Below are 27,843 nucleotides of genomic sequence, written 5' to 3' on the forward strand. Positions count from 1 at the left end.
TCCAGTGTCCTCTCGGGGTCTTGGGCCCGCACACACATGCGCCCAGTGTGAGTTTAAGCCGCCGGGTCCGGGATGCGAACCACTGTCAACTATGTGGGAGTCCAGCGACATAGCCATTACGCTAACTGCTGGTCCCCATTCTGGTCATCTTTCGGTCTCTTAAACATGCCAGGACGTTACTGCTCTTTTTGTCTGGCACACTCATTCTCCATACCATCACATGGCCAGCCACCTTAATATTTTTGCCTCAGATTATATGAGCACTTCATTTCAGAAGTTTTTTTCAGGCTGCCTAATCTGAAGCAGCTGATTAGAGATGCTCGTCATCCCTGCCCACCCCACCCCACCCCCACTTCTTTTTCATTCATTTATTACCTCCTTGGTCTCATTTTTTTTTTTTTTTTTAAAGATTCTTTTCATAAGGTAGCAAGACAGACAAAGAAAGTGAGATATCATCCCTCAGGGGGCTGGCCATACTCCAGTCCCTTCTCTAGTCTCCTTTTGAGATTTTGGACACTCATGCACATCCTGCATGTTTTTTAGGCCACTCGGTCCAAGATTCGAACCATGGGATCAACCATGTGGGATCCAGCACCTTAACCACCATGCCTCTTGCTGGCCCCTTGTCTCGTGTCTATAAAACTATGCTTTCTTCATCACCAGTCCACATTGCCTAGAATATAGCACCTGCCACACAGTAAACAATTCAGTTACTAGTTGTTCTATTAAATGGTAAAGGTTTCAGTCTTTTTTGTTGTTTAAGATTTGCATAGCCTACTGTATCTATATAAAGCTTGACGTTTGGACAGCCTAATAAACGACAAAGAAAGGTTTCCTTTTCACATGTGTTATGTACAACCTTTTTAAAAATAGCTTTATTGAGATGTGTCTTATATACCTTAAAATGGACTGTTGTATTCAGTGTTTTGTTTTGTTCTTTTTTTCAATGCGTTTGTCGAGTTGTGCAAGCATCACTGTAATTCTGTTTTAGAACATTTCCCTCAGCCATAACGGTTCCCTCTGGCCTGTTTGCAGTTAACATCTGCTTCTACCTATCACCTTAGGTAGCCACTGATCAGCTTTTGTGTCTAGAGATTTACCTTTTCTTGAAATTTCATGTAAGTGAAATTCTAATAATTGGCGCTTCATTTCTGGCTTCTTTCCTTCTGCTTAAATTGTTGGAGCTTGATCCAGGTCATGCAGTCTCTCAGCAGTTCTCCTTTATTGAGAATTAATATTCCATCGTTTACATATCCACTTACCAGTTGATGAACTGACTGCTTCAGTCTGGGGCTGTTCTGTGTTTGTGTGCACATAGATTTTTATTTCTCTTGGGTAAATAGGAGTGGAATTGCTGGGTTGTTTGGAAAATTTATATTTAACTATTTAGAACTAATCATGATGTTTTCCAAAGTGCCCGCCATTGTACATCCCAACCGGAAATGTTTGGAGATTTAGGTTTCTGTGTCAGTCACCGTTATATGGTATTTTGTCAGTCTTTTTGATTCTGATCATTCCAATAGGTGTGTGTCTAATCGTGGTTTTCACTTGCATTTCAATAATAATTAACGGTTTCAACACCTTTTTATGTGCTCTTTAGCGACTTGTGTATCTTTGCTGAAATGTTTCTTTACATCATACTTTTTTTTTTTTGGAGAGGTTTTCGCTATAGGGCCCGTGTGCTCACCAGACAGAGAGAGACAGAGAGACAGAAAGCGAGAAATCACCCTCCAGGGGGGATGGTCACGCCACAATCCCTTCTCCTCCGTTCTCCTCTCGGGATCTTGGGCACGCACGCACACGCGTCCGGCGTGAGTTTTAAGCCACCGGGTCAGGGACGCGAACCGTGGTCGACTATGTGGGAGTCCAGCGACATAGCCATTATGCTAACTGCTGGTTCCACATCATACTATTTTTTAAAATTGTTTCACTAGGGGCTTTTAATTAACTAATTAATTTTAAAATAATATTCTAGCTACAGGTGCTTTATCAGTGTGTGATTTGTGAAACACCTAATCAATAGCTTTTCTTTCTTTCTTCTTTCTTTCTCTCTCTCTCTCTCTCTCTCTTTGATTTGTTACAGGGGCTGGCAGGTGGCATGGTGGGTGAGACTGAATTCTCATTTGGCCAACCACAGTTTAGACCTGGCGGCTTGCTTTCTTATTCTGTCCCTCTTTCTCTGTCTGCCTCTCTCTCATAAAAATTGAAGAATAATGATAACAAATAAAATTGGAAAAAGGAATTTGCTACAGAGTGCGTGCGAGTACTCTTGACAGGGAGAGAGAGAGAGAGAGACAGAGACAGAGTGAGAGAGAGAGAGACAGACAGAAGGAAACCGAGAAAGCACCCGCACCCCCCACCCCAGTGGGTGATATGGCCATGTTGCACTTTCTTCTCCTTTCTCCTCTTGGGATTTTCTGCATACAGGCACATGCACTTGGTATGTTTTTTAGGGTGTTGGGTCTGAGACTCGATTTAGTTGGCCATTTGAGATCCAACCATCTTAAATACCATACCACTAGCTGGCCCTCAATGGCCTGCCTATCTATCTATCTATCTATCTATCTATCTATCTATCTATCTATCTATTTTTTAAAGCATTCCCTATCTACCTACCTACCTATCTATCTATCTATTTTTTAAAGCATTCTTCATCTCCAATGGGATATGGTCACACTGCAGACCCTTTTTCTGTATTTCTACATCCTGTCTTCCTCCTGGACACATGCACGTACCTGACCTATGGGTTTTCCAAGCCACTGGTGCTGGGATTTGAACTGGGATCAGCCCTCTGGTACTTGGATTCCTTAACTGCTAAGGCACAGGACAGGCCCTATCTTTTTATTTTTTAAATACAGTCTTCTAAAGAGCAAAAGTTATAATTTTGATGAACTGTAATTTATCAATTTTTTGTCTTTTAAAAATTTACTCTAGGGGGACCAGCAGTTAGCGTAATGGCTGTGTCGCAGAACTCCCACGTAGTTGACTGTGGTTCAAGTCCTGGACCTGGTGGCTTAACCTCACGCCGGGCGCGTGTGCGTGCATGCCCAAGATCCCTAGAGGAGAATGGAGGAGAAAGGATTGCAGCTTGGCCTTCCCCCCGGGGGGTGATTTCTCACTTTCTGTCTCTCTGTCTTTCTGGCGAGTGCATGAGCCCTATAGCAAAAACCTCTCCAAAAAAAAAAAAAATTTACTCTAGGTTGCATGCACTAGCCTGAGAGAGGGAAGGTGAGAGATTCTCCCAGGGAGAATCACTAATGCACTAGCCTGAGAGAGGGAAGGTGAGAGAGCACTTCCCAGGGACAATCACTGTGGCACACATTCCACAGTCTTCCACCCTCTGGGGATTTGAGGTATGCCTGCACATGTACCTGGTGCATTTTCCAAGCTGCCTGGTCTGGGATGCAAACTGTGCAGTCAACCATATGGAATCCCACCTTCCTTAACCACCATAGCACCTGGCTGGACCAATTTTTTTTTTTCTTTTATGAATTGTGCTTTGGATGGTATATATAAGACAGGTTTGCCTAACCTAAAGTCACAAAGCTGTCTTTATTTTATTCTAGAAGTTTTAGCTCTTAGGTTATGTCTGTGGGGAGGGCTTTAGTCTCCCCCCGCCCCCAGGGGAATTTCTAGAATTCTTTGAACACTATTTAATGAAAAGAATATTCCTTTTTCTTTGAATTGCCTTGACATCTTTGTTGAAAGTCAGTTGAGATAATAAATATAATAGTCTATTTCTGTCAGTTGTTTCCTTAATACTTATTGTCCTCATACTTATACCATGCCATTTTGATTTAGCCTAGCTTTTTAAAAATAGAGAAATAGGAATTCTAATGTTCTTTTTTGAAATTGTTTTGGCTATTTTAGAGGCTTTGCATTTCCATATAGCAATATATTTTAGGATCAGCTTGTTATTTTCGGGCAGGGAGGTGGAACTGCAGGAATTTTGATAGGTGTTGTGTTGAATCTTAAAGGTCAGTTGAGAATTGTTGATCTTAACAATAGTGAGCTTTTTGATCTGTGATATTGGAAAGTTTTTTTCCGCTTATTTAGACCTTCTATATTCTCAGCAGTGTTTAGTAGTTTATAGCTTATTAAGTCTTATACTTTATTGGCTAAAATTATTTCTCCTTTGTTTTAATTTTGACTTTGAGTAGAATTATTAATCTAATTTTAAAATTAAATTAAAATATAGAGCTACAGTTGAGTTTTGTATATTTATCCTGTATTCTGGAAGCTTGATAAACTTACTGTTTTTTGTTGTTATTCTTTTAACTTCTCAGTATTTTCTAATACAGAATCATGTGTTATGCGGGTAAAGGCTGTTAAACTTCTCTCCCCTGTGGATGCTTTTTCTCTCTTTTTGTCTTGTTAAACTGCCTGGAACCTCCTTGAATAGATTTGGTGGGAGCAGGATATTAGCTCTAGATTTTTTAAAAAAAAATAATTACTTTATTTAATTTTACTTATTCATTCATTTTGATTTGACCAGAGAGAGAGACACACACACACAAACAGATAAAGAGGAAAAGTGAGAAAGCAAGCCACCAGGTCCAGGACTTGAACTGTGGTCAGCCACATGGGAGCATCCGGTACCTTAACCACCATGCCACTTGTTGGTCCAGCTCTAGATTTTTTTGTAGATACTTTTTAATTCTTGAATTTTTTTCTTTCTTTCTTTCTTTCTTTCTTTCTTTCTTTCTTTCTTTCTTTCTTCTTTTTATGTGCTCGCCAGACAGACAGAGACAGAAAGCGAGAAATCATCCCCTCAGGGAGGATGACCGGGCCGGAATCCCTTCTCCTCCATTCTCCTCTCGGAATCTTGGGCATGCATGCACTTGGACTTGAACCACGGTTGACTACATGGGAGTCCAGCGATATACCCATTATGCTAACTGCTGGTCCCAAGAGTTTGTTTATCTGGTACTTGACTGGTCTCAATAGAGCAGGGCCACTGGGGCCACTGGTCTACTCTCAGTGATTAATGGTGTGCCCTAACCTCCTGAGCTTCCATGTATGCCCAGAAATATGCTATTAATAGTTTTTAAAGGGCTTCATGGTTTCCTAGCTAACAACCAGATAAAGCTCATTTCTCTTTTTCTTTTTGGAGAGCTTTTTGCTATAGGGCGCATGCGCTTGCCAGACAAACAGAGAGACTGAGAGATAGAAAGCAAGAAATCACCCTCCGGTGGGGGCGGGTGGCCATGCCGCAATCCCTTCTCCTCCATTCTCCTCTCGGGATCTTGGGCACGCACACACACGTGCCCGGCATGAGTTTTAAGCCACCAGGTCCAGGCCTCAAAGTGCGGTCGACTATGTGGGAGTCCAGCGACATAGCCATTACAGGAGTCAAGCGACATAGCCATTATGCTAACTGCTAGTCCCTATAAAGCTCATTTTTTAAAAAATACCTTGTGAAATAAGTTCTATTCGTTTTTATTTTTGAAAGTAATTCTGTCATCATGTTTCATTATTTTGGATTCCTGCCACAGATCATTTAGTGAACCAAGTATGGTTCAGTTAAGATTTACATAGAAGAGACTTGGATCTAGAGGGTTTAGGTAGAATTACTATAAGAGACAAGTTTCTAAATTCACTAATAAAATCTGTGTATCCAAGTTCTGTTAGTATTGAAGTCAGATGGCTTTTATTGATCTTCATGATTTGGCTGTAGTTCTCTATCATAATCTGTTAACTTTTAAATCTGTGAAGTGAAGATTATTAGTGGATATTATATTACTTCTCCTTTTGAGCAGTAACTGCTGTAAATAATGTTGCGGATTTTCTTTTTTCTCTCAATTTACTTTCCCAAGAAATTGCAACTTTTATATGAAAAGATAGTTTATGATTAATTTTTCTTCATAACATTTGATAAGAATAATTTAGGCTTACTTAGATTCTAATTGCTTCATAGACTGATGTTTCATAAACTCTAGATTTAGTCTAAGGTTTGGAAACCTGTATATCGAGTGTAGACTGATAGAGTTGATTCAGTTCGTTTTCTCTTTCATTTTTGTTTTTCTTTCTCTTATTCAAGAGTTAGTGATCAATAAAACTTGTCTTTAAAGGGAAGATTTAGTTACTTATCTTTTGTTAAGCACATTTTTCTTTTACTTTCTATTCCATTTCTTGTAAGAGAAATTTCTGTTGTAAAAATGCTTTTTTTTTGTAGCCAAGTCACACGATACTGTTTCATTCCTAGGTTTGAGTTCTGGGAAGATTTTGAAGAAGACCACGGGAAAGGGAGAGAGAATGGCTACCAGAGTCTTCATAAGGTGCTAGAGCCTTTCCTTCTCCGGAGGGTCAAAAAAGACGTGGAGAAATCCCTTCCTGCCAAAGTGGAGCAGATTCTCAGGGTAGAGATGTCAGCCCTTCAGAAACAGTATTACAAGTAAGTCAGTTCTTGTCTGCATCAGGCCTGAAAGAATTGGGACCAGTAGCATGAAACTATTAGATAGATACTTGACAGACCACTTTTTTCCAGAAAAGTCTGAACACACATTTAAGTAGCAATTTATTTACAGTCAGAAAAAGGGAGTTTTATTCTTTTTTTCTGTGCAATAGGAGGAGAATATGTGAGAATTTACATAGTAAGTTTCATTATGTAATGGTCTGAAGTATTTAGTTATTATTGTTCATCGCCCTACCAATAAACCGACATATCTTATTCATGGATTTTTGTTTTAAGAGAGTTTTGCTATAGAGCATGTGCACTCGCTGGAGAGACAGAGACGGAAACAGAAGTCACCCCCAGTGGAGAGGGCAATGTTGCAGTCCCTTTACCTCCATTCTCATCTCAGGATTTTGGGCACTCACGCACCCAGTGTGAATTTCTCGCCATAGGGTCTGGGACTCGACCTGTAGTCGGCCACGTGGGAGTCCAGCACCTTGACCACTACGCCATCTGCTGGTCCCATTCATAGATATTTTTTCTCTGCCATTCATTCAGTAATTCATAAACTTCTGCAATGTGTCCGACATTCTTCTTGATACCGAAATTGCCGTGATGAATGGAACATGACACTACCAGAAGCCTTGCTGTATTATAGGGAATACTTACTAGAGATAAAAGTTAAAGCAGAGTGGTATTTAATAATGGAGATATATGTTGGGGCCGGCAGGTGGCATCGTGGTTAAGGGCGTGGGACTCCCACACGGCCAGTTGTGGTTTGAGTCCCGGACCTGGCAGCTTGCATTTTCACTTTCCCTCTGTCTCACACTCCATCCCTCTCTGGTCAAATTAAAATGAATAAATAAATAAAGTTAAATGAAAAAATAATTTAGGGATCAGCAGTTGGTGTAATGGCTATGTCACTAGACTCCCATGTGGTCGACTGCAGTTCGAGTCATGGACCTGGTAGGTTAAACTCAACGCCAGGCGTGTGTGCATGCCCATGATCTCAAGGAGAATGGAGAAGAGATTGCAGCATGACCATCCCTCCTGGGGGTGATTTCTTGCTTTCTCTCTCTCTCTCTTTCTGGCAAGCACACGTGCCCTAAAGCAAAAAAACCTCTCCAAAAACATTTTTTTTAAATAATGGAGATATATATAAAGGAATGTCTAAGTTCAGAAAAAGCAACACTCACCTCTATAGTGCGGGGCAAATACTCTTTCCTTTCTAGACTCCAAGTTGCATGGGCAAGTTATAGTCTTGATTTAAGTTATGTTACATTAAATCCAGAAAATGTATTGGGTGATATTTAACATGTTTATCATGGCCTTTAATTTTGCCGATTTAAATTTGGATCTGAAACTAGTTGTATTGCCGTGAATTTAAAGTCTTTTAATTTAGAGAGTTTTCTAATAATAAAGAGTTTCTAATAATATTCTCTCCTTAGGGGCTAGCAGGTGGCATGGTGGCTAAGGTGCTGGACTCCTACATGGCTGACTGTGGTTCGAGTCCTGGACCTTGTGGCTTGCTTTCTCTTTCTCTCTGGTCTAATTTTAAAAAATAATAATGGGACCAGCAGTTAATGTAATGGCTATGTCGCTGGACTCCCATGTAGTTGACCGCGGTTCATGTCCCAGACCCGATGGCTTAAAACTCACGCTGGGCGCCTGTGCGTGCGGGCCCCAGATCCCCAGGACCCGATGGCTTAAAACTCACGCTGGGCGCCTGTGCGTGCGGGCCCAAGATCCCAAGAGGAGAACGGAGGAGAAGGGATTGTGGCTTGACCATCCCCCCTGGGGGGTGATTTCTCGCTTTCTGTCTCCCTCTCTGTCTGAGCGCACGCGCCCTATAGCAAAAACCTCTTGAAAAAAAAATAAGAATAATGATAACAAATGGAAATAAATATTTTAAAAATTCTCTGCTTGTTAAAATTAATACAAGTAAAAATAAGATTTTAATGTTCAGAAACTGACCACTTTGCTTTTAAAAATCTTTTTATAGGAAATTTCAGGTACATAGAGAAATATAGTATAGTATGTTCTCATGTCCCCATAATCCAGCTTCAGTAATTATCATTTCATGGCCAATATTAATTTATCTTTATTTACTTTTATTTATTAATATTATCTTTTTAATTTGCTATAGGGTATGCACACTCACCAGAGAGAGAGAGGTTGGGCAGGCTGGAGGGAGAAAGTGAGAAAGCAAGCCCCTGGGTCCAACCTTAGTTGGGTCCAAGCCACTGACTCCAACCCTAGTTGGCCATGTGGGAGTCCTGTACCCTAACCAGCACATCACCTGCTGGCCCCAAGAATCTTTTTTTTGTTGTTATTAAGCATAATTTTCATATAGTTATTCTAAAAAAATCAATAATTCCTTAACAATTTTATAATGTCCAGTGAATGTTTATGTTTTCTAATTGTTTTCTATATATGTTTATACACACACACACTCACACACACCCTTACACAATGCAGCACATGCATACACATTTTGCTTATTTGCATTGCAATCTACGTAAGCTCCATGTATTATGACTGATTGGTATCTTATGTTTATTTTAATCCTCCTTTCCCCCTGGGTTTGTAAAATTTAATGAAGAAATAGAGCTTGTCCTCTCTGCATTGAAAGATAAAAGCACATCATGAGTGCCTTTGGTCAAATCTCATTACAGCGAGTTTATTTGATTTTATTGGTAACATGAAAGATTGCACTCAACCAGCAGCACCTACCTGGTTCACTGTGCACACACACGTCTTAGAATAAAGTACCAGTACTACCGCCACCAACAATATGAATAGTAAAAGCCGGTTAAGATCATTTCCTTTTTTTTCTTCTTCTTCTTAAGGTATATCCCAGTAGAAATGGATGAGTTTGCAAGCATTGGAAATTATTTTTCTTCGTGTGGTTAAGCCACTAGCAGACACACAGATTCATTGCATAATAGTTTTGATTTTTAGGGATTGTGCTATTTAATTTTGTTTTATAATTATTTACGATATGTGTAGACTTTCAAAGGCAACGCCTGGTATGCGCCAAGAAATCTAGCTTCGATCCCTGTCCCTTCTACGGTAATCCCTCTTTCCCCGTAGGTAATTAGATTTTGACTTTTTTTTTTTTTGAGAGAGGTTTTTGCTATAGTGCGCGTGCGCTCGCCAGGCAGACCGAGACAGATAGACAGACAGAAAGCAAGAAATCACCTCCCAGGAAGGAATGGCCATGCCGCAGTCCCTTCTCCTCCATTCTCCTCTCAGGGTCTTAGGCACGCACGCACACGTGCCTGGTGTGAATTTAAGCCACCGAGTCCAAGACTTGAACCGTGGTCGACTGTGAGATTCCAGCAACATAGCCATTACACCAACCGCTGGTCCCAGTTTTTGACATTTTAATGTTTATTCTTTTATATTTTGGTTTTTAAATAGAAGCAAATGCATTTTTATTTTTAATGGCCTCCTTCCTCTTAGATAAGTGGTAGCGTGCCCTGTACGTGTTTGTGTGCCCTACCTTTTTGCGTTTGCCGTGTGGCGGAGAGCACTCCACGGTACATTACAGAGATGTTCCTCATGTCTGTTCACACATGCAGAGATAGCATTCTATTGGATCGGTCTTTTTCAGCCAGTTCCCTTAGAGTTGAATATTTGGATTATTTGCTCTTTTAAGTAGTGCTGCTGTGAAAAGTATTTAGAGTCCCAAAAGTGCAGTTGCTAGGAAGCATAAAGAAATTTCCCTGTACTCAGAGAAAGTACTTTGAGTATTTTGGAGTTTATGGTTAAGGATTATACGTGGATGTGCATTAGTGTATGTTTTTCTCCTCCCCTTATTCTGAGTTGGGGTACAAAACATAATACTGTGAGCATTTTATAGTATGAAATGCACCGTTAAAATAAAAATGTTTTTTTAATTTTATGGTCTATCTTTATTTAAATAAATTAACTAATCCCCGATTGTTACACTTATCTTCCCCTTATCTTCCATATATTTACTTATACTCTTATATATTATTTTATAGACTTACACATATAAAGCATGTATGTAAATTAATACATATATATAAAGTAGATGTAAGTGTGTATGTATCCATTAGGGGGACTTCAGAAAGTTCACGGAAAATGTGTATTAGGAAAATGACAGATGGATTAAATTTTTGTTTTGCACCAAAATACTTGAATTCCATCTTTTCATGAACTTTTTGAAATCTGGTATTTGTATGGTGTTCCTTCCTTTTAATATTACTGTATTTGGTCAGGTTGAAATACCCAATAGAATCATTAGCCATCACCGTTTTTTCCCTCTATAATTATATTTTCTCTTACAATTTCTGCGTACTCACAACTCTGTGTTTCTGTGAGTCATCATTTCAATACTTTTTAACCCGCAGATGGATTCTGACCAGGAATTACAAGGCTCTTGCTAAAGGCACAAGAGGGAGCACGTCTGGTTTCCTGAATATTGTGATGGAGCTGAAAAAATGCTGCAACCACTGCTATCTGATTAAACCTCCTGAGGAAAACGAAAGGGAGAACGGACAGGAGATTCTTCTGGTGCGTAGTTCTTCCTGTTCGTAGTTAACTCTCAAAAAGTGCTCAGTGTTTTAGATGCTTTCAGTCAAAAAGTTTCTTGTCTTCTCTGATGACTCTGCAAGGAGCATCAAAAGGAGCTTTGAAGAAGATGGAGGGACCAGCACTTAGTGTAATGGCTGTATCGCTGGACTCCCATGTAGTCGACCGCAGTTCGTGTCCCGGACCCAGTGGCTTAAAACTCAAGCTGGGCGTGTGTGCATGCGTGCCCAAGATCCCAAGAGGAGAATGGAGGAGAAGGGATTGCGGCGTGACCATCCCCCCTGGGGGGTGATTTCTCGCTTTCTGTCTCTCTGTCTGTCTGGCGAGCGCACACGCCCTGTGGCAAAAACCTCTCCAAAAAAAAGAAAAAAAAAATGTGGAAGAGGTCCTTTTGCTTCTTTGCCCCACCGAAAACAGGATGGGTCAGCAGCAGCTCTACTGGAGCCACCCGCGAAAATTTGGCCAGGGCTCTCGCTCTTGCCGCGTGGGCTCGAACCGCGCGGTCTGATCCAGAAATACGGCCTCAACATGTGCCGTCAGCGTTTCCGTCGGTACACGAAGGACATAGGCTTCATCAGCTTGGACTAAATGGTCCTCCTTGAGTGGATTGTCCAAGATATCCACCCAGTGAAAGAAATCACGCTGGCTATTTGTATATAAAATCAAATAAAGAAAAGCCTTCCATTTTATGAGCGTTAAGAAAAGGTGAAAGGGGGCAGCAGATTGAAGTACGTGTTTGTGTGATGATGGACTGTCTTAACCTTCAGTCCCTGATCAGGAGCAGTGGGAAGCTGATTCTACTGGACAAACTGTTGACAAGACTTCGAGAAAGGGGGAACAGAGTCCTTATCTTCTCTCAGATGGTGAGGATGCTGGATATCCTGGCTGAGTACCTGACTATTAAACACTATCCTTTCCAGGTAGGTTGATGTCTGCAATTGGGATCTCTCTCTGGTTTTATGCTTCGCTTGTTAACAGTAGAAAACTGGGGGCCGACAGGTGGCATGGTGGTTAAGGGCACCAGACTCCCAAATGGCCAACCACGATTCTAGTACCGGACCTGGTGGCTTGCTTTCTCACTCTTCCTCTCTCTCTCTCTCTCTCTGGTCAAATTAAATAAATAAAGTTAAGTTATTAAAAAAAAATAGTTTTCTTGCTTGGAAAAAAAAAATGAGATTCAGGTTCCAGGAGAGTTTTACTTTTTATTTTCGTGCCTTTAGGATACTTTATAATGAAAACGGTCACGAGAAGAATCTTGTGTTTTGAGGAGTGGAGGGAGGATAAGCGAAAGGAGAATTGGGCAAGAGAAAAATGTTAGATAGTGCCTTACATGTCTAAATCTGTGGTAAAAGCAGAAGAGGGAAGAGGTGTCTTATTTGAGAAGCTCAGACCCTAGAAAGAAAGAAGAGGAGGCCGTGCTGTATGTGCATTTATTCCCTAAAAGCGGACCCTGGCCGTGGGGCTCAGAGTGCAGCTGAGCAGTGGAGCTTGGGGCCCTGCTGGTCCTGAAGAAAGGGTGGTGGTCTCCCCTCTTCTCTGCACGTTGTTCCTGCCCCTGCCGATCTTCGTCTGCACTCAGTTGACTCCTGTGGGGAACACGTTTCTTTAGAATAATCCAGTTTTTCTGGGTGTTTAATCCAGAGGGTACTTAAGTCCATTCTGTTTATACATGGATATGTACGCAGATACCTTGATTCTTGGCATCATATTTTTGTAGTGTTTTGATTAAAAAAAAGTCTTTATTCACAATAGAGCATGAGAAGAGGAGGGAGAGAGATGAGCATCCCCCGAAGGGTCTGGCTACGCTATGATCCCTTCCTCTGCAGCCTACCAGATCTGGCACTTCATGCTTGCCAGTGTGTTTTAAGCTGACCAGTGGGGGGATTTGTACAGCAGTTATCATGTGGGATCTGGCTTCTTGTGAGCAGCACATTACCATGGTGTCATGGAACTGGTCCCAGTGCTTAGATTTTTTTATATATAAATATAAAATATATATATTTTTTAATTTTTAACTTAGTGTAGACTGTTCTACCAATTGATATAATTAAGCTGTTATCAAATATCAAAGAAACTTGGAATCAGTAATCTCCTAAGAAGGCCTAACTTTAAGATTCACTAACAACTTGCTCTCGCATCACTCCGGAAGGCCTTGTTATGTCAGTAACACCTTGTGTGGTCTTGTAGCAGCTGGCTTAGAATATAGCCTACGACTGTGGTTGTTATCCAGAGCCAGCGCACCCTGAGAAGAATTACCGCTCAGTTCTGATAACCTCTATGAGCTTATGTTGCTGGGTAGTCATATGCTGTCAGGTAAATCAGAATGGCTGCGTCAGTCTTCTCTGTAGGGATACCTGAGCTGGGGTCCTGAGGTCAGTTATGTCTAACCTGTGACTTTTAGCTAACTGTCTTTTTTTTAAAAAAAGAATTACTTTATTTTAACTTTATTATTTATATATTTACTTACTTTTTAAAAAAAAATTTTTTTTTTTTGAGAGGTTTTCGCTATAGGGTGCGTGCGCTTGCCAGACAGAGAAAGAAAGAGAGACAGAAAGCGAGAAATCACGCCCCAGAGGGGATGGCCACAATCCCTTCTCCTCCATTCTCCTCTCGGGATCTTGGGCACATATGCACACGCGCCCGGCGTAAGTTCTAAGCCACCGGGTCCGGGACGCGAACCATGGTCGACCACATGGGAGTCCAGCAACATAGCCATTACGCTAACTGCTTGTTCCCCTTACTTATTTTAATTTGATCAGAGAGGGGCAGAGTGAGAGAGAGAAGGAAAGTGAGAAAGCAAGCCACCTGGTCCAGGACTTGAACCATTAACGGTCATGGGAAGTCCAGTGCCCTTAACCACCAAGCCACCTGCCGGCCCCTTAACTAATTGTCTTAATGTCTTCTATTAATGGGAACATTACAAGGAGGGTATTTAGGTTTGGGGATTTCAAATATTGTCTGTAAATTTGTCATTTAAGCATATCTTTGGTGTAAGGCTCTGAATAGAGTTTTAGACAGTGAGGAAGGGGCTTTTCACATGTGAACTGATTTCAGTTGAGTTCAGGTGGCTCTGAGACTGGTGGGCAGAGCTAGGTCCTCCACAGATGCCACTGGAAGACAAAGTATTTAGTCTTCTGCAAGGCAAAGTATTTTGTTCATCCCAAGTTGTGATCGCGAAAGCACAAAATGTGAAAATGATTTTAAAGAGTGAAAAAATGCCTTATAGGTACACGACACGTACGTAAATAATTGTTCAGTATTTGTTTAAAATATTTTATGACTTCATCGTGGTGTCATTGTTTCATACTAAGAGCTGTCCCATCCATTATAAAAAGAACTGTATACACTAGACATGCCGGAGCCTCTCTTGAATCCTTATGTTTGGCTGTTGTCGCACTTCACTCTGACTTCAGCATATAATTTTCAAAAAAGATTTATAGGGTCAATTTTAACGTTTTCTGTGATCAATCAGTTTTGACATACTCTGACTTCAGCATATAATTTTCAAAAAAGGTTTATAGGGTCAATTTTAACGTTTTATGTGATCAGTCAATTTTGACACTTTCAGTTATTTGAAAAAACACATTCAAGTGTTTTTCAAATAAAATTATGTAAATAATTGGTTGGTTCGTGTCACACTTAATAATGATATGACATTTTCAGTTATTTGAAAAAACACATTCAAGTGTTTTTCAAATAAAATTATGTAAATAATTGGTTCGTGTCACACTTTATAATGATACTTCTAGTCACATGAGCTAAGAAGCACCATTTTTCCTTAGGAGCTAATGATTCACGACCAGCAGTAATATTCCCTGATCTCTTCAGAGAAGTAAGCCAAGCCTCTGTACACACAAGTTGGATTTTCATCTTTTTCCTTTTAAGTCCTGGCAGCCATTTTGATCCTTGGATAAACCTAGACAGCCCTTTGAATCAGAAGCTTCTGACCTTGAGTTTGTAACTGGAGAGCTCGGGTCAAGCGGAGTTTGCTGCTTACGCACCGCACTGCCCCTTCATAACACTCAGCGCACTGCAGTTATTTTTACTCAGCGGGTGTTGGGGTGGTAAAGGTTGCTAGTCTGGTGTTCTATTCTGAGTGTAGGTGATCTCTCTGCCTTATGATTTTCTTACGGTTTATTTTTACAGCGTCTGGATGGTTCCATCAAGGGAGAAATCCGAAAACAGGCGCTGGACCACTTCAATGCAGATGGGTCTGAGGTATAGCATGCATGGCTTTGTTATTTGTGCATCTCAGGCTGTCTGTCAAGGGACGGTCCCATTGAGTGTCCCCTGCTTCAGGAACAGTGTGCAGTGCAGTGCATTCTCCTGCCTTGAGAGAATGAGAAATCCCTAATGTGGAGTCGAACTGGAAGTGGTTTGGAGAGAACGTTAATTCACTTCCAGAAAAGTGTATCTTTGCTCATTTATCTCCCCTTGTATGGATTAACGACAGAGTAGTTCTCCATGGGCTTCGGGGCATAAGGATCAGTTAGATAAGGGTGAGGGCTGTGGGAGAAGACTAGGCAGGGGTTAATTTTGACTTGTATGTTGAAGTTCTGACCTGTACTTATTTTGGGGGTGACTGATAACTTGCAAAGTATACTACGTCTTAAATATGTTGGGCTCCTAAAGTGACATAGCTTAATGTTCTGACGAACAGAATAAAATCAGTAAGCATCCAGCGTGAATTTGGAACTGTGAAATATTTGATTTAGGAGGTCACAGGTAGAAGACGGACACATGAGAAACTGTGGTGACATCTTAGTGTCTGCATGTCAACTTCTACAAGGCCCCCGGGGTTGGAGAGAAGTAGGGAAGAGGAGCTGTCATGTAAATTAAAGAACGATAATGGGAGAGAGCCGGGAGTAGAACTAGAAGTTTGGGAGAGAATGTTAATTTCTAGAGCCTGGGCCACTGTTATTTTATAGATAGAGCAGACTTAGCTTTGTGTTCTCTGCAGCTCTTTAATAACTTCACATTCAGGCTTGTTACTACTGAATGCTATGCCTTCTGGCTCTGTATTTGCAGAAGTCCTAGTTAGACTAGTATCCTGACAACACATGTAGCCTAAAATTGTACTTTTCCTCAAGGGGCTTTAGCTATTAGTCTATTTTGAACAAGGTTCCAAATTGTTAAGGAAAATAGGAATCGAATTGCCGTCATCATCAAATTCCAGTTCTTCCTTTTCTCCTTCCTATCTCCTCAACTGTAAAATTGAGATTCTCTGTATTCCTGTAAGGGTTAAAATCGCTAGTCAACGTAAAGCACTGAACACATTGCCTGGCACTGAGTAAGCACCCAGTAAAGTCAGCTGTTTTTATTGTATTGTGTTGTTAAAATTGGTTTCAACAAAATTTGTTTTCCACTCTTAGTTTTCTTTTTTTCTTTAAGTTTTTACCGCAGGACCTGTGTACTTGCCAGAGGGAAACAGACACAGTGAGAGGGAAAGTGAGAAATCAACCCCCCATGGGGCATAGCCATGCTGCGAGCCCTTCTCCTCCACTTTTCTTTTCTTCCGGGGATTTAAGGCATGTACACACATGTGCCTGGCATGATTTTCAAGCTTCAGGGTCTGAGACTCAAGCTGTAGTCAGCCACGTGGGAGTCCAGTACCTTAACCACAAGGCCACCTGCTGACCTCCCTCTTAATTTGTTTTTTTTTTTTTTTGAGAGAGATTTTTGCTATAAGATGCATGTGCTTACCAGAGCGAGAGAGAGAGAAAGAGAAAACGAGAGAGAGAGAAGCAAGAAATTCCCCCCAGCAGGGATGGCCATGTGCAATCCCTTTTCCTCCATTCTTCTCTTGGGATTTTGGGCACACGTGCATATGCGCCCAGTGTGAGTTTTAAGCTGCTGGGTCTGGGACTGGAACTGTAGTTGCACATGCGGGAGTCCAGTGTCTGAGCCACTCTGCCACCTGCTGGTCCCCCACTCTTAGTATTTAGAAGTATTTTTATCAAATGTTTCATGTTGCTGTGTCTCAGAGAAAACTCTAACGTTGCTTTTTGTACAGCTCTCATTTGACTCCCTTTTTCCCATAGCCTCATATAGAAAGAATGTTCTTCTGCAGTCTTTTAAGAATCACTTTAAATAATTAAATATTTGTTACTGAGGGAAAATACTATATGCCCATTTAGAAAATTTGGAACATGGCAAAGAGTACCAAGAAAAAAAGCTGTACAAATTCCTCATCCCAGAAACGACTTATTTTTATCATTTAGGTGTGGTGCCGGCGGGTGGCATGGTGGTTAAGGGTGCTAGACTCCTACATGGCTGACCACAGTTTGAATCCCGGACCTGGCGACTTGCTTTCTCACTTGCTCTCTCACTCTCCCGCTCTGTCCCTCTCTGGTCATAATAAATAAATAAAGTGAAATAAAATAATTGAAAAAAAGTATCATTTAGGTGTATTTCAATTTATCATGGTGGGAATAATTTTTTTTATTTGTTCATGCAGTTGTTGACTTTTGACATACATGATCAAATTCAGTAAAAGTAGAAATCCTTTTAACTCTGATTTATGGTTTGCATATTGATAGTTTGTTTATTTTTTTTAATACTAGAGAGTATGTGTATGAGAGCGAGGAAGTCCCCTCTCCCCCCTACCCCCCAACACACACACTCACTTGTTCTCATCAGGGCCTGGTCATACAGCGATCCTTTGTCCTTCAGTTATTTTACTGTCATAGTCCTGTTTCACACACCTAGTATGAAGCCAACAAGGCCAATACTCAAATCCCAGGCCAACATACGGGATCTGGCTTCGTCTGCGTCGCGCTGAACTGCTGCGCTGGGAGGCCAGCTGGTAGCTCATTCTCCCGCCCCTGTGTTTTCGAGTGCTCACACACAGGCCAGTGTACCACGCCTGCCTGGTACACTCTGTTGTCATTGCTATGGAAACTGGACTGTGTCCATGTTTGGGTCTTTCCCATGTTCTCCTCTTCAGCCCAACCTATTCTGGTTTTCTTTTTGCTTATTTTGTGGTTATTGAGGCTCTCGAGCTTCCCGGCATTTTTAATATGTGCTCTGTTTATATTTAGCACAGTGTTTCTGTCTTCTCACCAACCTAACGAGTGGATGACGATTTGCATAATAAACTGTCTGTGTTTGTGCTAACTACCTTCCCTAAATAACCTAAACTGTATAGGTAACTGCTAGAGTGGTTGTTCCCATGATAGCTGAATTTGCCTGTTGTTGTTTTTTGTTAAACCTCTCATATTCTAGTATTGGCCAGGGGATAACCCCAGTTCTCTCACCCCCATTGCCATATTAGATCTCCTTCAGTCCCTTGTTCCCTCACTGACTCTTCCTCTTAATCAAATGAGAATTCATTCTGCCATCAAGTCCGACATTCTTTTAGCCTCCTCCATAAAGTTTGTCCATCATATCTCACTTTTCTTCACACCTGCAGGGGTTTCCAGGTGTAAGGGCTTGTTGGACTGTGAGACTGTTTCTGAGAAGGCCACTGCATAAAGTAGTATATTGCATTGTGTACAGGACTTCTGTTTCCTGCTCTCGACACGGGCTGGTGGCCTGGGAATCAATTTGGCTTCAGCGGACACAGTTGTCATCTTTGACTCCGACTGGAACCCCCAGAACGACTTGCAGGCACAAGCCCGAGCCCATCGGATTGGTCAGAAGAAGCAGGTCAGTGGGAGAAGCTTCTGGGTATGGCTTTGGCAGGGAGGGCACAGGGGTTTATTGAGCCCTTTCAGGATGTTCAGAAAAAAATGCCTCTCTCTCCCATTTTGCTTTCATGTCTCCAAGTGTTAGTTGGAGACAAGAGACGCTGTCTTTGGGCCTAAGGTGCACCTATTAAGGAACTATGTCTGAAAAGAAAATTATATCACCAGTGGTTTTTCTGTGCATTTACTCCAAGAAAAATATATCATTGATAGAGATAGAATGCACTTTTTTCTCTGTTTAATATAGAGAAATTGTTGACCATTTTAGTACTGTGTAAGACGGTCTGTTTTATTTATACACGGCAGTGTTAGCTCTGAGGTATGTTGGAGAACCATACACTTGTTTCTTTCACATATGAATCTCAGAGACGGCCCTAGAATACTTCGTAATTTTCATACATGGGCAGAGATTCAGTTTTTGTGAAACTTTCCCTCACTGAAGCGGATTATTATTATCATTTTAATTGCTGGAGGATATCTGGGCTCGCCAGAGAGACAGAGAGGGAGAGAGGTAAAGCAGCCCCCAATGTGTGTGGTCATGCTGCAGTCTCTTCTCCATATCCTCATCCTCTCAGGAGTTTGGGCCTGCATGCATATGTACCTGGCATGTTTCTTAGGCTGCTGGGCTTGAATTTGAACTGTGTGGTTGGCCATGAGGAATCCTGCTCCCTTAACCACACGGTATGGGGCTGGCCTGAAATTGGTGATTGACTAACAAGCTTTCTATCATCAGAACAAGGCTGTCCTAACAGATCTCTAGAGACCCTTTTGTTTTACCGTATACACTGCTGTAGATAGTAAAATATTGTACCTACTTAAGCTGCCTACTTGGCTGGAGAGCTTAGGCCTTTCTGGTGCTTGAGAAGAAATCGTTCTTTTCCTGTCGTGGTTTTGACAGAACTAACTCATTCACTTCCATTTTTTAAATTTTTAAAAATTATTTTGTCCTTTTTTTCTTTCCTTCCTTTCTGTGTCCCCTTCTGTTTCTGTTTAGTCAGGCATAAGCATAGTATTTCTTTTTTACAGGTAAATATTTATCGCTTAGTTACCAAGGGGACTGTGGAGGAGGAGATAATAGAACGGGCCAAGAAGAAGATGGTATTGGATCATCTGGTGATTCAGCGCATGGATACCACTGGGCGGACGGTCCTAGAAAACAACTCGGGAAGGTCTAAGTAAGTGCCAGAAAGACTGGGGAAGGCGGGCAGAATCGTCGACATGTGATGGTACTCGTTCTTTTTCTTTTTTCTTTTTTAAAAAAATTATTTAATTTTATTTATTCATTCATTTATTTAAATTTGACCAGAGAGAGACAGAGAGGAAGAGAGAGAGAGAGAAAGTGAGAAAGCAAGCCACCAGGTCCAGGACTGAGACCATGGTCGGCCATGCTGCCTACTTGGCTGGAGAGCTTAGGCCTTTCTGGTGCTTGAGAAGAAATCGTTCTTTTCCTGTCGTGGTTTTGACAGAACTAACTCATTCACTTCCATTTTTTAAATTTTTAAAAATTATTTTGTCCTTTTTTTCTTTCCTTCCTTTCTGTGTCCCCTTCTGTTTCTGTTTAGTCAGGCATAAGCATAGTATTTCTTTTTTACAGGTAAATATTTATCGCTTAGTTACCAAGGGGACTGTGGAGGAGGAGATAATAGAACGGGCCAAGAAGAAGATGGTATTGGATCATCTGGTGATTCAGCGCATGGATACCACTGGGCGGACGGTCCTAGAAAACAACTCGGGAAGGTCTAAGTAAGTGCCAGAAAGACTGGGGAAGGCGGGCAGAATCGTCGACATGTGATGGTACTCGTTCTTTTTCTTTTTTCTTTTTTAAAAAAATTATTTAATTTTATTTATTCATTCATTTATTTAAATTTGACCAGAGAGAGACAGAGAGGAAGAGAGAGAGAGAGAAAGTGAGAAAGCAAGCCACCAGGTCCAGGACTGAGACCATGGTCGGCCATGTGGGAGTGTCCAGCGTCTTAACCACCACGTCTCCTGCTGGTCCCCAGTGGTATTCATTCTTCTGATAGGATCCTCTACCACAGATGTTAGTCCATTCATTACCTGGAAAGGCCAGGCCAGAATCGCAAAATAGGATGGCATTGTCATTTTATTTTGCTTTCTCTGTTTCTTTTTTCTTTTTCCTTTTTTTTGCCCTTAACCCTCTGGTTACGTGCCCTCCTCCCTCCTTTCTCACCTCACTCCCTCCCTCGCCTTTGCTTTTGGCCCCATGCGTGACATCTGCTGCAGCGACAGCAGTGGGAGCCATGTGTTGGGTTTCAGCCCAGCTGGTGTTGAGCTTGTGTTCACAGCAGTGAGAACCCACGAGGCTGAGTAGGCCAGTTTTTCCTTTTCTTTTTTCCTTCCTTTTTTTTTTTTTTTTTTTGCTATTGGTGATGAGCTTTGTGAAGTTTATTGTGCTCTTTTTCCTATTGAAAATAAATGGATATAGAAGGAAAGTAGTTAAGTTTCAGCCGGCTTTAGAAACATTTTCATGGGGACCAGCAGTTGGCGCAATGGCTCTGTCGCTGGACTCCCATGTAGTCAACTGCGGGTCAAGTCCTGGATCCAGTGGCTTAAACTCACGCCAGGCGCATGTGTGTACGTGCCCAAGATACCGAGAGGAGAATGGAGAAGGGATTGCAGAGTAGCCATCGCCCCTGGGGGTGATTTCTCGCTTTCTATCTCTCTGTCTCTCTCTTTCTGGCGAGCCCAAGTACCCTATACCAAAAACCTCTCCCCCCCACCCCCACCCCAAAAAAAGAAAAACAATATTTTCATTTGTGGAGTTGTTTTTAAGAATTATTTTTATTTTAACTTTATTTACTTATTACTTCGTTTATTTTAATTTGACCAGAGAGGGGGTAGAAAGAGAGAAAGCAAGCCAGTAGTACCAGGTTCGGGACTCAAACTGTGGTCAGCCACAATGGGAATCCAGCACTCTAAGCCACCACCATGCCACACCTGACAGCCCCATGTGGAGTTTATTTTGACCTGGTTGCCAAGTGTCTTCTATGGCAGTGCTGCAGCTCTGTGAAAAGTGAATTCACATTAGCTCTTCCTAAATAGAATGTTTCAGATCATTTTTTACTTAAGAGCAGCCTTGATGAAAAAAGTTGACTCATTTATTTTGGACCAGAGGTGAGAAGGTTGAAAATTCTTGGAACATGTTACTTTCTAAGTCAAAGGACAGAGAGAACTCTTTTTCTGGGGGACTTGCTATTTATCTTTTTTGTTTATCCAGGTAGTAGACGGATAATCCATCAGGATAGTAATTGATTTTCTAGTCTTCTGTCAGGTTAACTTTATGGCCACAGATTGATCCTGTGGATAAAAAAAAAAAATGGATATTTGAGAAATCACTTTTCTTGGGGCAGTATTCATATTGTCATCAATCGTTTCACTCCTTTGTGAAGGATAGGTATTGTGAGCCCCTTAGAGTTGATTTGACATTGCTGAGAGCTTAAAACTACATTTTACCTCTACAGCTCAAATCCTTTTAATAAAGAAGAGCTGACAGCCATTTTGAAATTTGGAGCAGAGGATCTCTTCAAAGAAGTTGAAGGGGAAGAGTCAGAGCCTCAGGTAATTAAAAATGAGGGAAAACTTTTTATTGAGAATAATCTAGAGTCCGTGTTTTCCTAGAAGCAAATTCTGAGTCTGTGTCAGAGGCTTTTGTAAAGAGAATAATTACTTGAAGGATATAGTTTCTTTAAAAATTTTTTCTTTCTTATGAAGCTCAAAGCTCTTACTCTATTGAACAGGAATGAATGAATAAAACATTTGAGAGTTCTGTTTCTAGGCTTCTCTCCCTTCAATTTAATTTCTTGTAATTTGCGAAGTTTCACCTTGTCATTCATATAAACAGTAGTTAGAAGTATCAGATGTAAAAGATCAGAGCTGAGACTAAGAATAAATGAACTATCAGGAAGCTGAATTGGTTTAGTAAGCGCCAGATGTTTTTAGTAAATGGTGATGACTTTGGCCTTTTATCCTGTTTGTGTTGCTTTTATTCTTTAAGGAAATGGATATCGATGAAATTTTGCGGCTGGCAGAAACCCGAGAGAACGAGGTGTCAACAAGTGCAACAGATGAGCTCCTGTCACAGTTCAAGGTACGGGGTCTCTGGGAGCGTCCTGAGCGTTGATTCAGCCGCCCCTGGCCACTGATGTCCGTGAGCACTTCCGTTGTGCTCAGCGCTCTGCTTTTCCCTTTATCTCAGTTGACTCCTATTTTCAATGTCCTTCTCTTAAGTCGTAAGTATGTTATGACTGTGGATTCCACAGTCCCCTTTGTGAAGTTTACCTCGCAAGGCTGCCGTCCTGGCCACAGTCCATGCACAGGGGAACAGAAGGCCGAGGAGATGCCTTCCGCGGGCTAGTCGCAGAACCAGGAGAGTGCAGGGAACCAGGAAGTGTGGAGAGGTCTAGGAGATAGTGATAGAATCAGATGCTAAGGAGAAATCAAAGACAGGAAAACAGTAGGTGACAACTTTGTGATGACCTGGTGGGACTTTATTCAGGGAGATGAAGTAGTCAGTAATGTCTGGTACAATAAAATTGAATGAGATCAGGACTAAATGCAGAAGCCGGGCACCTGGTGAGTGGGAGGTGGCATCACTGAGTATAGAGATTATTAAAATGATTCGTAAGGCATGTAGAGAAGGTCATTCACGGGGACAGCGGGTCAGGCAAGGAGGATTTGACTTTGGAAAGAAGGAGAGAAGGTATGCTTTTAGGAAAGAGGAGAGAAATGTGGGAGTTTAATTTGTGACCTTAATTGCCACTAGCATAAGTGAGGTGTTTGCTGAGACATGGAAGAGATTTGAGACAGCCATGATTGGGGCTGAATTGAGAAGAAGGAACCTGATAGGGAGTCAGCTGGATTCAGATGATATGGCCTCCCTGTGGAGCCAGTCAGCAGAGTCATAGGACTTTTTCCAACCACACTGAGGTCAGAGAAATTGGATCAGTTGGCAGTCCCAAGGTGGGAGATTGGTAGGAGAAAGGAAAGTCAAAATGGCAAAGATTTGCAAGATCGAAGTGAGAACATGGTTGAAAGAGTCGATCCCGTGTGGATTCAAGAAGCAGGCAAAACCTGGAGGTACAGTGAAGTCAAGGTCTGTGAGGACTGAGGGAGACGCAGGTCAGGTTTAGAAGGAAGCAGTGTTGTGGTACAGCTCTGAGGCTAGGCGCAGGCAGGCATTGTCTTTTTTTGGGTGAGGTTTTCGCTATACGGCGTGTGCACTTGCCAGAAAGACAGACAGAAAGCGAGAAATCCTCCCCCCAGGCGGATGGCCGTGCCACAATCCCTTCTCCTCCATTCTCCTCTCGGAATCTTGGGCACGCACGCACATGCGCCCAGTGTGAGTTTAGGCCACCAGGTCCGGGACTCAAACCACGGTTGACTACATGGGAGTTCAGCAACATAGCCATTACGCTAACTGCTGGTCCCAGTAGGCATTGTCTTGATGGAAGAAGAAGAATGGAATCGAGTCAGAGAACTTAGTATCAGAGTTGATGTATCTGGGGATGCAGAGGATGAGGTGGAAGAAGACCAAGGTGACTTGTAAGTGTGTCTTAGCCTGTTTGGGCTACTATAACAGAATACCAAAGGACACGTGGTTTATAAATAACAGAAATTTGTATCTCACAGTTTGGCAGACTCGAGCATGAGATTGGGGTACCAATGAGGTTTGGTTCTGGGTTTGCAGTCTGCTTATTTCTCGTGTCCTCACACAGCATAGAGAGAGGCCAGAGTGCTCTCTGGAGCTCCTTTTAGAAAGACACTCATCCCATCAGAAGGCCCCACCCTCGAGATCTCATCACCTCCCAAAGACCCTGCATCGCTGTATATCACACTGCAGATTAGGATTTCAGCACACACATTTTGGGGGCAGCAAAAATATTCAGGCCATTGCATGGTTTAAACTGGATTCCACCTCTGTAGCTACCGCCTTCATAAACTGATGGAATCTTCATAGTCGTGTCTTCGTCAGAATATCGTCTGGTCGGGAACCAGCAGTTAGCGTAATGGCTATGTCACTGGACTCCCACTTAGTCGACCGCGGTTCGTGTCCCAGACCCGGTGGCTTAAAACTCACGCCGGGCGCGTGTGCGTGCGTGCCCAAGATCCCGAGAGGAGAATGGAGGAGAAGGTATTGCGGCGTGACCATCCCCCCTGGGGGGTGATTTCTCGCTTTCTGTCTCTATGTCTCTCTCTGTCTGTCTGGCGAGCGCACGCGCCCTACAGTGAAAATCTTTCAAAAAAAAAAAAAAAGAATATCGTCTGGTCATTTAGATATAAAAGTTTCTACATATTACAGGTTATTCACATGTGATTAGCACATTGCTAGTTACTCTTGCCTTTTAAAGCCTTTTGGCCGTTATGTTTCAAGGGTTACTGTCTCTCGATAGGAATAGTGACAGCGGGTTGCTTACCTCGGGAGCTCTCTGTTTCTGGTGTACTATCCCCAGTGCACCCATATTTTAAAACCACAGTTTAACACGTTAGAAACACAGCAAATATATTTTAAGATATAAAATGACCTTTTCTTCAGTAATAATAATCAGCACTTGTACTACTATGTTTCAAGCACTGTTGTTTGTTTTTAAAGAGTTTTTTTATTTAACTTTATTATTATTTTAATATCTCCAGATACACACACACACACACACACACACACACACAGAGCAAGAGCGAGAGCGAGAGCGAGAGGGAGGGAGGGAGGGAAAGCAAGCCTCCAGGTTCGGCACTCTAACCACAGTCGGCCATGTGGGAGTCCAGCGCCCTTAACCACCACGCCACCTGCTGGTCCCTCAAAGCACTGTTTTAAGTGCTTCACATAGTGTGACTCCTTTGAAACTTATCAACACCCCTCTGATGAAATCCATGTTAATGATATTTTCATTTACAGATGACAAAACTGAGGCATAGAGAGGCTGAGTAAATTTCCAAAACTTACACATAAATGGAGCTGTGATTATGGCCCCCAGAGTCTGCCCTTACCTACCATGCTGCCTTTGAAAACTTAGATTTCCAACTGCATGAACCACCCACATTTGTGCAGATGTATATCAGTTCTTATCATTTTCATCTGGCTTGTTTAAATGTTATATTAAAGTAATTATGAAGGATGCTTAATTTGAGAAGTTAGTCGGATGGTTTACTTTTTAAAAAAATACGTAATTGTATTTTATTATTATATTTACATTATTGTTACTTTTTAATTTGTTCTAGGGCATAAGCACTCACCAGAGTTAGAGAGAAAGCAAGCTGCCAGGTTTGGGGCTTACACCGTAGCTGGCCATGTGGTAGTTCCAGCACCTTAACCACCATGGCACCTGCTGGACCCAGATGTTTACTTTTTAATAATCGCAGAAATTATACCTCTTGTTTTGTCTTGGATTAAAAAAAAAAAATCTGATTATGGGACCAGCAGATGGAATTATGGTTATGTCGCTGGACTCCCATGTAGTCAACTGTGGTTCGAGTCCCGGATCCAGTGGCTTAAAACTCATATCAGGCACATGGGTGTGTGTGCCCCAAATCCATATAGGAAAATGGAGGAGAAGAGATTGCAGCGTAGCCGTCCGCCCCCCCCCCCCGGGGGCCCCCCCCCCCCCCCCCTGGGGGCTGGTATCTCTCCTTGTCTCTCTGTCTCTCCAGCGAACGTACGTGTCCCATAGTAAAAACCTCTCTCTAAATAAAAAATCTGATTATGAAGATGACAATATCCTTTTTGGAAGTTGAACAGTTAATTTTGGCCAAAAGTCCTAAGTTCTGACTTGACTTAACTTTCAGCTCCAAATGACTTTGAGGAATGAGAACTCCAAATACACTTATTTACTTCATTATTGTCTTTTTTAAAGAATTATTTTATTTAACTTTATTTTAATTTGACCAGAAAGGGACAGAGTGAGAAAGAGAATGTGAGAAAGCAAGCCACCAGGTCTGGGACTCGAACTGTGGTCATCCATGGGATGTGGGAGTCCAGTGCCCTTAACCACCGTGCCACCTGTTGACCCCCTTCATTATTGTCTTAAAGTCTAGGAGGCAAGAAATCAAAAGAATGTGAAGCCAAGGTGTAGGCCCTCTCCACCACTGCCCAGGGACTGTCCAAAGCTGGTGGATGTAACCATAGCCTGGTTCTTTGAAATGTTTGCTATTTTAGTACACATTAATATCAGGTATTGAATATCATTTGATATGAAATAAATAAGAATTTTCTTCCAGGCTTATTTGAATTTTTTTTCCATTTTATGTTTTTATTTTCATTCCTTACATGCACTTTTAGTCATGTTAAATCATTACAATTAATTCCATCTGTTGTTATTATTTTTAAATTTGACCAGTGAGTGTCAGAGAGAGAGAGAGAGAAAGGGAAAGCGAGAAAGCAAGGCACCCGATCCAGGACTTGAACTGTGGTTGGCCATGTTGGAATCCAGCTCCTTTAACCACCACGCCACCTGTAAGCCCTATAACTTTCATACTTTTTATAAAAATGAGTAAAGTAACTAGGTGGCCAGACGATAGTGAGCGTTTTTTGAGTTGTACGTTGTTTCAAATGACTTCTTTGCGGTAGCCATTTATTGAAATGTAAACTCTCCATGGATTTTTAGTAGATATTAAGCATTTTATAATCTAAATGAATCTAGATTTTTCAAGTGCTGTCATATTTATTAGAATATGTATATAACTTAACAAAATTTTCTATAAAGCAATTTATATCTTTGTAACTGTTTGCCTACTTTTCACTAAAATTTATTATGAATTGAGGGTTTGGCAAGTTGATTTTAGGGAGATACAGGAGAGATAAATGGAAAATTAATTATCTGGAATTATCTGGTTAAGTCGGGACCAGCAGATGGTGTGGTGGTTAAGGCGCTGGGCACTCTCACATGGCCGACCATGGTTCGAGTCCTGGTCTTGGTGGCTTGCTTTCTCATGTTCCTTCTCTCTCTGTGTGTGTCTCTCTCTTGTCACAGTAAAGAGTAAATGAATGAATAATTAAAAATTAAGAAAAAATTATCTGATTAAGTAATATTGCAGAAGTCCTATTATCATTCACGCTGTCTTAACTAAAATTAATACCTCACAAGTCGGTGGTTTGGCAGAAAGTGTTTGGAATGGGGAAATGTCAGACATAACGAATGGGCTGTCCATTTGTTTTAAGGTCGCCAACTTCGCCACGATGGAAGATGAAGAAGA

The 27,843-nt window shown here is 41.6% G+C and overlaps 1 protein-coding gene and 1 pseudogene across 4 annotated transcripts in view; both read left to right on the top strand.

Annotated features, from left to right (window-relative positions):
• The window catches only part of CHD2 (chromodomain helicase DNA binding protein 2), a 125,841-nt gene that overhangs the window by 48,542 nt on the left and 49,456 nt on the right, over nt 1-27,843 (top strand). For all 4 annotated transcript variants that reach the window (XM_027769131.1, XM_027769133.1, XM_027769132.1 and 1 more), the window contains 8 exons: nt 6,206-6,394; nt 10,774-10,936; nt 11,722-11,874; nt 15,101-15,172; nt 18,452-18,601; nt 19,666-19,814; nt 22,122-22,218; nt 22,655-22,747. In XM_027769131.1, the coding sequence (XP_027624932.1) occupies nt 6,206-6,394; nt 10,774-10,936; nt 11,722-11,874; nt 15,101-15,172; nt 18,452-18,601; nt 19,666-19,814; nt 22,122-22,218; nt 22,655-22,747 (1,066 nt within the window). The remainder of the gene's footprint in view (nt 1-6,205; nt 6,395-10,773; nt 10,937-11,721; nt 11,875-15,100; nt 15,173-18,451; nt 18,602-19,665; nt 19,815-22,121; nt 22,219-22,654; nt 22,748-27,843) is intronic.
• On the top strand, nt 11,317-11,663 carry LOC106734146 (40S ribosomal protein S29 pseudogene; annotated as a pseudogene).

The sequence above is a fragment of the Tupaia chinensis genome, unplaced genomic scaffold (assembly GCF_000334495.1).
Source record: "Tupaia chinensis unplaced genomic scaffold, TupChi_1.0 Scaffold000078_1, whole genome shotgun sequence".
In the NCBI taxonomy this organism is placed as follows: Eukaryota; Metazoa; Chordata; class Mammalia; order Scandentia; family Tupaiidae; genus Tupaia; species Tupaia belangeri.